General features: G+C 45.1%; 1 protein-coding gene across 1 annotated transcript; it reads right to left on the reverse strand.

Moving 5' to 3' along the window:
• Nucleotides 1-4,041: 4,041 nt before the first annotated feature.
• Nucleotides 4,042-8,236, reverse strand: lrrc24 (leucine rich repeat containing 24; the record flags this gene model as incomplete). The annotated part of the gene is made up of 4 exons (XM_079173217.1): nucleotides 8,072-8,236; nucleotides 6,845-7,123; nucleotides 6,045-6,213; nucleotides 4,042-5,288 (listed from the first exon to the last, which is right to left on the reverse strand). The coding sequence occupies exons 1-4, from the start codon at nucleotides 8,231-8,233 to the stop codon at nucleotides 4,042-4,044; spliced, it is 1,857 nt and encodes a 618-aa protein (XP_079029343.1). The 5' UTR covers nucleotides 8,234-8,236.
• Nucleotides 8,237-9,735: the final 1,499 nt, after the last annotated feature.

The following is a 9,735-nucleotide window of genomic DNA, read 5'->3' on the forward strand; positions in this document are numbered from 1 at the left end:
GAGAACAGAGACATGATCGGGGGTGGATGGGTAAAGACAAAAGTACAGCATCAGCATGAGAACCGTGAGGTATCACCCTTCCCCGGCTGCGGCCTCACTCCGCGCGTTGATTGATGGGATCACAGGCAACCTTCGCTACGAAGGGGGAAAGCGAGAAAGCTGATTGGTGGGCAGCATCCCAGCAGTAACGATTGGCACGCATTCATTCTCTCTCTGTTGTGTGACTGTGTATTACACGTGATACTGAATTTGTGTTGCTCTTCTTTTCTTTCTTTTTTTTGTGAAAAAAGAATTTGAGCCGTTGACAGTAGCTGTCCTTGGCTGTCTTTGAATGAAGTTAATAGCCCAAACCAGAACAGTAAAAACCCCAATAAGCATATAAAACATATTCAGATTGTGAAAGCAGCTCTAAAACACGCTCTCTAGAATCTTGAATATGAAATCTTTAGCCATCGCCTCTTTCTGCATCACAAATGGATGGATAATCCACTTGCATATCCCACTTGCAATGACCGTATGTGGCATTACAAAGTGCTCGTGCATTTTGGAAAAAGGTAAGGCTTCTTCGTGGGTTGCTCTTGGCGGCAGCATTCCGTTAAAACCTTGATCTTCCACACACCACTGCTATCATTAGTATTATTGCTGCATAATTTTCTGGCTGTTTAATCAATTATGGAGGCCTCTAATCAACAGCACGCGCCTGCAGGTACACTGGTGGGGATCTTTGAAAATAATGTGGAGTGATTAGAGGAGGAGCGCGCCGTATATGCAAACGAAACAACAGTTTAGCACACACGGCGTGTATTCAGCTGAAGAGGAGTCGTGGAAAAATAACAGACACCCTTTCGAAATTGGACATTTTGAGGCTTTTAGCCATTGTGTCCATGACAACCATTGTAAGCGGGGGCTTTGTTGGACATAGTAATGACACAGCCTGTGAATTGTATCACAGCAGGCATAAAAGAAAATCCATTTTCTTTACAGGACAAATACAATAAGAGCATTTCACTAGCCGCCGAATACATCTTCAGCTTTGTTGCGATGAAGCTCCAGTCAGGTCTGTTTTTTTTTTTTTTCAATGTTTGGGAAATGTTCTACTTTTGTCCCTGGTATTAGCTGCCTGCTGTGAGGCCGCCGTGGCTGTAGCTGCACACACACACTGCCATATGAAATCCTTTGTTTTCTTTTATAGAAATGTCAGTGAAAGACACCTTTTCTTGTGATCTGTCCATCAAGCTAAACTCTGGCAGGCGCTACAGGACGCCTCTGGCTACAGAGAACATAAGTCGGAAGTAATTTATTCCCTAGGAAAGACCTCGGAGTATTCGTACTGCCAGTTTTGTCATGGTTTGTGTGTGTATGTATGTTTTAAGTTTTTAATGAAATGCCAGACGGACAAAGACGAATGTTCCACCTTTGTTGACAAGTATTTAATTGTTTAATTCCGGTGTGCCACTATAATTGCTATCTCACCATATTCAAAGCATTGGCTCAACATTTTAGGAAATGAGCTTATTCTCCGCCTTTCCGAGTGACGAGAAAAGCTATGTTGCATTCATGTCTTTCAAACAAACACAGGACTTTTACTCCACGTGAAACCGACAGTTGAGTGATTTCTTACTCATACGTCATTGGACGTTACATCCGTAGCTTGCGTTATGGTACAATCGTACTTATTTGAAGCCAAACAATGATGTTTTTTTCTTACCCTAAGTAAATGGTTTTGTCAGATAAACCAACTGCTTCATTTCACCAGAGACAGTTCAGAACAGAGACATCCCACTGAGAGTCAGTGTTTCCTGTTTCTGCGTTAAGTGAACGTGAATGCGCGTTTTGACTAATTATTTCGCTCTATAATCAGCAAAGTCAATATTGGACCCATTTGTCACAAGCCACATATCCAGAGAAAGAAAATTAACTTTGTGCGAACGTTGCCAGATCTAGCTAACTAGCGAACTAGTTTTCCGAATGCTAAACATGGCTGTTAGCTATATGTGAATATCAATGTGCAATGTAATTCATCTATTCGCCCAGCACTGCACCGCAGAGCGCCTCCCGGTACAGGCTGGTTGCCTGGCAACTCTACTGTGATGCCAAGAGTCCGTAAAGTCACGGCACAAGGTTGGTTGTTCACCTATGTAGTTATTTTACATAACTCCGCTTAAGCTCACAATTTCTAGTATTTACATTCATGTGTGTGTACAGATGAAACAAAGGAGATACCATATGCTAACAAGTCAGTCAGGTGTTTGTGAACATATTTCTGACCTCTGAAGGCTCGCTGTTTCCCAAGGTTCAAGTCTTAATGCTAAGCTAGGCTAATCATTCTTCTCATTTAACTCTCCGAAATAAAGGGAATAAGCTCATTTGTCAACTGTGTTTTTTATATAACATATATTAAGCGTTTTTTTTCTCTCTCTCTGTGTAAAACCTGCTTCCCAGGAGGAGTTCCTGATTAATGTGCAGGTTTAACTAATCCTTTCATTGAGATTCCTCTACGCTCACCGGGATTCTACAGCAAATTAATTATTGATATTTATTAAATAGGTTTGTCGTATTAACAGCAATTGGAAATGGAAAGTTTGTCCCATTGAAACAGGTTAAAGATGCATTGCTAAAGTAAGCGTTTTACTCCACTTAACATACTGGCATTGCGGTGATGCTGTACGGTGCCTGTGACAGGCAGTATTATTAATGAAATACAATTTTATTTTATGCGGAATATGCCCTTCAGTTGCGCTTCATATTGAAATAACCATTGACTTTACTACAGCTGTAAAGCTACAATGATAGAAAAAAATACTATTCATTTTAAAAGAATACTGAATGAAAATCAATATGGCTCTAGGTCTTGGCATAAAGCACAAATCTGGCATTTCAAAATACATTTCCAACAGCTTCTCCTATTCTAGTCCACGAGTAGCTCTGAGGGCACAACTGATGCCACGGTGCTTGGCCGCAGAGGAAGAGAATTACAGTAAAAGTTTATGAACCATGGACCTCTACACAGTGACTGAAAGCCAAAGTCTCTATAAAAACACATCTTTCACACTCATCTGCTTCATGTCATGGGTTGAGGGGAAAAATAAGGAGAAGGAGAAAAGCAATAAGCTTTTGTAGAAAAGTTTGGCCATAGAATTAGCAGAACAGCTGTGTTAAAGAGACCAGCCGACTTGTAAGAAACAGAGCACCAATTCTTTTAAAATACATTTTAATATGTAGAATCTGAAGACAAAAATGTACAGTATTCACACTGGAATAGCAGTTACAGACTGATGTTAATGGAATTAATTCCACCAAAGATTCCATTTCAAACAGTAGAAATGTTAATTCCTTTGTTCTAGTGATGCAACAAATAGGTAGAAATCAACGCTGTGGTAGAAATGTAAAAAAAAAAAAATTAGCTGCATTCAAAATGAACCTCTTTAAACGAATCCACCCACCCCTGCCCACTCACACATATGGGTATTGACTATGTAGTTCCAGTAAGAGGATTGGTTTCGGTCTAATTCTAATGGGATCTGCAATCTGCAACGGGGTCCACAAAACATCTGTACTACACAGTGAAAATTAGCTTTATTATATTTACACAAAACACTGACAAACACACACAAAACAAGAAAAGTACAAAATATGACTCACTGTTTTCATCCATACTGTTAGTTGCCACTACGTGCTGCACCGACTCAGCGTCTGTCGAGAGGATTTAGACGAACTGTCATACAAACCATTTCTGATAAAGTTAGCCCCTCATAATTATCTTTAAAGGGTAGATGTGGAGACAGACAGGTATGGTTCAGCTGTTAATTCCCTAATTATCACTGTTTATCCCTCTGACCCATCTTAATGTCATACAATCAATCAGATGAGGATCTCTGAGAGGCTGATTGTGATCCAGGTTTCCCCAAGCAACCACTAACTGACGCTCTCCCCTCTATTGAAGACAACATAATAATCTGATGCTTCAAATCATTGCACCAAGGTGATTTCCTTTACTGTCTTTAATTAAGTCCACCAGCACATGTTTTCAATTGAAACCCTTTAACAGTGGATCTCGTAGGCAACCTGCGATCCGAAGAGGAGACTCTGACTGAGGAAGAGCTCCTCTGGATCTGTTGTTAGGGGTCCCTCAACTCCGTCTGCCGGGTTTCTGCGAAGCCCCAGTCCCCCTGATCTGGTCAGTGTCTGCACCATTTCGTGGTCCAGGAGGGCCTCCTTCATACCCTTCTGCTGGACAAACCCGCTCATCATGGGACACCTGGAGGAAGCGGAGCCCAGGACGGGCTTGGTTCTGTTGAGTACGTACATCTCGTGGCCGTGGTCGTCGCGGTACTCCTCCAGCTGCGCAAAGGTGGTGGGTCCGTCAGAGTAGTCGTTTACATAGAGGATGCTCTCTTCCTTGCTGGTGCAGTAGGAGCCGCCTTCTTCCTTGCGGTACTGCTGGTGACGAGTGTAGATCATAATCAAGAGGAGGACGGCAGTGAGCGCCAGCAGGGAGATGCCAACAGCAATGGCGGTCTGCGTCGCGGGGCCGAGAGCGTAGAAGTCCATGCTGTCCTGTTCGTAGAGCAGCTCCTGGCTTACATCCAGAACCTCTGGCTGATAGAAGGAGTTGGACGAAGCGGGAGCAAAGGAGTGCATGTTCAAACGTGGCCAGAACTGGGATGAGTATGAAGAAGAAGACATGTTGACGGCCAGGTGAAAGGTAACTCTGGCCACGCCGCCAGGGTTCCAGGCTTCGCACTCGTAGCGCCCAGCATGTGCTACAGTCACGTTGCTGAGGAACAGCATGCCGCTGCCCATGTCCGGATCAAAGCTGTCCCTCTCGCCGCCCTCCTCGGTCCCACGCACAAGCCCCTGGATTCCTCCGACGCCCCCAACCTTGATCCCTCCACTGCTTGGCAGGGCCGTCACCACTCCTCCGGCTCCGGGCCTGAAGAGCTCACCATTGGGTCCCAGCTCTTGAACCAGGCCTCGAGGCGACAACTGGGCCTTGCCATGGGAGGCTTTCTTCCAGGTCACCTGAGGCTGAGGGTATCCTGACGCCTGGCAGGAGACTCGAAGGCTCTCCCCTAGTCGCACAGTCAGGTGGCTGGGCTCGAGTTGCACCACGGGGGGGATGCAGACCAGGCTGTTGGGAGCCACCTCCACCAGGCTGAGGTGGGAGAGGCGAGGCGGTTCGGAACACATCAGCCGACGCTGTTCGGCAGAGCTCAACAGACGCTGTCCATCCTCACTGATCCAAGTTCTCAGCCAGCCCAGGGCACAATCACAGCGCCATGGGTTCTCTGGAGGTGAGGAATGGAGGAAGACAAGGTAAACCAATTATATGGTTTTGTCAACTGCTGTTTTCAATGACAAGAATGAACATTTGACTTTCAAGCCAAAGTGGCAGAGAATCCCTGAAAGTGCCATGAAATTCCATGAAAACTGAGCAAACTCCATCTGCTGATGAAGATCATCTGATAAGGTTGAAAGCTCCAATAAAGTTGCTAAATGGTCCTTGAGTTGGATTTGTTTTCCAAGGTCAAGTGTTGACTTTGAATCCCTACCTTCAAGCCAACATGGATGAGAAGTTCCTGAAGTGCTCAGAAGAAATTAAAATGCAAAGATCTACAATTCCCTGGCAGCTGAGCAAACTCCTACTATGAATGAAGACCATGTGATAGGATTGAAAGCTCCAGAACTGCTGCTAAATTGGCCTTGAGGCGATATTGTTTGGTAAACTAAATTTATTTTGCTTACGATAATTTAAACTTGTTGCTCGTTGCGGGACTAATTGCCTCGAATAGGAGATCTCTTTTGTAGACAGTGTTCCTTCAATATATTCTTTACAATTGTGTCTTTGAGGGAATTTTTCTCATTAGTGGAAATACTTTGATGTGTAAAACATGTTTAAAGGCACTTCATTTCCATTGACATGAGCATGCAGGTTGTGGCTGTGGCAGTGCATTCACAGTGCATCTTTTCAAGGCACATTCAATTACATTCAATTCAATTGTGGAGGATTATGTCGTCCTACAGCGAGACCTCGCTCTGCCTACCTGTGACACGGAGCACCTGCAGGCTCACGAGCGGTTTGAGGGACGAGGCTCCCAGGGTGCGGAGGTGATTCTTGCTGAGGTCCAGCAGGGCCAGAGATGACAAGCCCGACAGAGCTTGCTCCGCCAGCAGCTCTATGCTGTTCTCCTGCAAGTGGAGTTCCTGCAGACGCTGCAGATAGCAAAAAAGACGTAAAGCAGAGGAGGAGGAGGAGGAAAAGAAATGTCAAAGACAGGATGAGTCAATTTCCTCCTGACTCAGTCTGTACAGTGTTCCTGTTTGGAAGGGATTAGTCCCACATGTTGTTGTGAATTGGATTTACAGTCGCACACGTCATTCTATATAATCCATAAAAATACATCCCATATTGGAAATGCTTTAGCTTTGCTGGCAAAAGCTACGTTTTTTTTCACTTCACTAAAAAGGATTGGGGTTAAGGTTTTTGGAAAGATTAAGACAAAATGAGCATTAAATATTGCTGTCAAGCCATCCATTTATCCATCTATTCACTGCTTGACAAATGCGGGCAGAATTTGGCAGTGCTGTGTTATACAATCACTCTTACTAGCGTGTGTGTGTGTGTGTGTTCTTGATTTGGGTGTTTGACAGTGGAAGAGTTTGCATTTAAAATAAATTGTAAATCTAGTTCGTCAAGTAAATTGTAGCATGCCCTAGTTAACTTTAATCAAATAAAACGATTTCTCAACAACAAAATTGAAAACCACTAGCCACCGTGGCTGGTGAGCAAAAAAGCTAATGTCAAGACCTGCATCCACTCATTCCTTTAACTCAGCTCTCCAACCTGCAGTCCCCTGAAGGTGTGGTCCTGCACTCGAGTGATCTGGTTCCCGGCGAGGTACAGGATCCGGAGGTGCTCCAGGCCCCGAAACATGTCCGCGGTGACCAGGTGGATGAGGTTGCCATTGAGGGCCAGCTCCAGCAGCTGCCCCTGGCTGAGAAACGCCCCGGGCTCCAGGGCTGAGATGCTGTTATTCTGAAGGTAGAGGTAATGGAGGCTGCCAAGGCGAGTCAAGTCCAGATGACGGATCTGCACTACAGCGTTGTCCTGGAGGAAGATGGTCTGCAGTGGAGAGACAAATCAAATTAGCAAAGTGATGGCAAATTGATTACATTGGAGACACAGAGGAGGGGATGTGATGTTTAAATTGGCATTTTTGTTTTGTACAAGGAAGTGAGCGTGGCGTGTTGCCCTGCTGTGATCACTGAGTAGAAAAATGTATTAACCATGAGGAGAGATTGCATTAACAACAGGGCCACCGTTAGAGCTATCTGCACTCACCGAGCTGTGCAGAGCTTTGGAGATATGTTAATGTAGGCAACACAAACAATGTGGAATGAGCCAGTTCAGGATGGTGATAATAAGAACTCTGACGATGAGGGTCGTGCTGCACTTTTCCTCTTATTTTGCGGTTGAGTTCTTTTTGCCAAATGCTGCAGAAATCCCAGACCTTGTCAGCAAACGAAAACCGTTTGAGTGACTGGCGCTTCACGGGGGTGTGCGCGTGACCTCCCCATATGCACGGCTGTCGGCTTGACTGCTAAATGCGCTCGCATTGGTGGTGCTTTCGAAGAAGCGAGCACAGGCCACGAGGTGAAGTATGATCGACGAGACGGACCCCGGTGATTGAGGTTAATGGAACAATTAATGCGGAACATGCCTTTCATTAATATTCATGAGCTTCAGTAATGTTGGGGGGGGGGTGAACCCAAGAGGAAAAGACGTTGTAATGTTAAACATCTTCTCAACAGATGATCAGAGGGTGTGCGAGAGTCACTTTCTGAGCAAGAATGAATAATTACACAGCCAACAGCGCGACTCCTCCCTCGGGCTTACATCAAAGAGGGTCACAGCGAATTGATTTACCACAATCATTGCAGGGTAATAAGAATGGATGAGAGAGGAAGTCAGCTGGTACAAAAAACGCTGATGCTGGGAGGGGGTCGAGGGGCGATAGCGATGCACCGGCAGCTAGTGCCCCCGGACTTGTTGCCGATTGTGCCCACTGACCTCGGTGACAGAGGGGACGCCCTGCGGGATTTCTTTGATCCCAAGAGATCCGCACTCCACTGTGAGGCTGTAGCAGCGGCAGTCGGAGGGGCATCCCGCAGACGGTCGAGGGATGAGGGCCGCGACGACTAGGACGAGCCTGGAGAGCCGCAAGAGGACCATGGCGGTTCTTTAACAGTGGACCTTCAGACCCCAACACCTGGAAAGAGAAAGCGAGAGAGGGAAGAGACGAACGTAAAGCATCAATCGCTCTGCTGAAGTTGCAACATAACCTTTTTCTTTTCTTTTTCACGGTAATGTATTTCATCCTCTTCATCCGCTGCAGATACGTTGTATATATATATATATATATATATATATATATATATATATATATATATATATATATATATATATATATATATATATATGCAGATGGTTGTGAAATGGCAAGGGAGGATTTAAATAATACAAAAACAAAGACTGGAACATAAAGAGTATTATCCCGGCCTGCTTTTCATTCAACTGTGTCTATTCAGTGGAATTGCAGCAGCTTCTATTATGAGCTTCAATTAATTAAAGATGTGATAAAAAAAGATGCGCAGGTTGCCTCAAGGACCTCTCTGTTGTCTTGTTAAACACACTCCCCCCCCCCCCCCCCCCCCCCCCCCCCTCTATTTCTGTCGCTGTCTTACAAAGACACGTGTGCGAACGTGCAGTAAAGAGACAGAGGCTCCGTTTTGCCCCCCCCCCCCCCCCCCCCCCCCACAATCTCAGAAAGCACATTTACTTTCTCAAAAGCAAACCCCAAGTGGCAACCAGCTCTGATCATCTGATCAGAAAACACCAGCGTTGGCTGTTTGCTGCACCTTACGTAAATATCTTCCTTTGATACGGAACCCATCACTGAGCAACACCGCACACTTTTTTTTGTCTTTTTTTTTCATTTATTTTTTTACTATTTCTATACAGCCTGGAAGGGATTTTTATTGTTCCGCTTCACAGTTCACGGCGGACAGCCAATATCATGCAGCCCAGCAGCGTTCACGATAGTTCATCGGCAGCAGATTGCATCAAGATACTGCAGGGTCGGATGGAGATAAAACTACATGTTCAAATGTCACACTGAGCCCCGTCATTCTGCTCCGGTGACAGCAGGTTTATTGTGCTTTGCTCATCCGCCCGCCTCGTTCTGGAGAATCTTCATGCAGTGGAGACGCAGACGACTCATTGATCCAATCTAAAGTCTCACATTGTTGTAAAACATTCATGTGCACCCCGGTAGTGTTTCCATATCCCATTAAGCCCGTCTGACAAAAAAATTCTAGCTTGCTGAAGATTGCAGAGTCACCCAGACAGATAATTGATAGCATTTACATCTTGCTCGGAATGATTTTGGAGAACGTCTAGTTTATTAATTATTAGAATGCACACAGATCTCATTACAGATGAGTGATGAAAGGGCCCTCTGCCTGAAATACACTGCGACTGATAAATATTCAGCTTGCAGGGTGTTTGAACTGCTCCATCAGATTGATATCAAACGTGTCTCATTCGCGGCGTTCTAATCCCGAACCAGTAATTTACTGCCTAAGCGCAAAAGAACCAGGCTCACTACTTCAGCGGCTGGCAAGTCATCCTTGGTGCCGCCACACTGCATTATTAAGCAAACGAGCAAAGAACGA

This window comes from Pholis gunnellus (genome assembly GCF_910591455.1).
Source record: "Pholis gunnellus genome assembly, chromosome: 14".
NCBI lineage: Eukaryota > Metazoa > Chordata > Actinopteri > Perciformes > Pholidae > Pholis > Pholis gunnellus.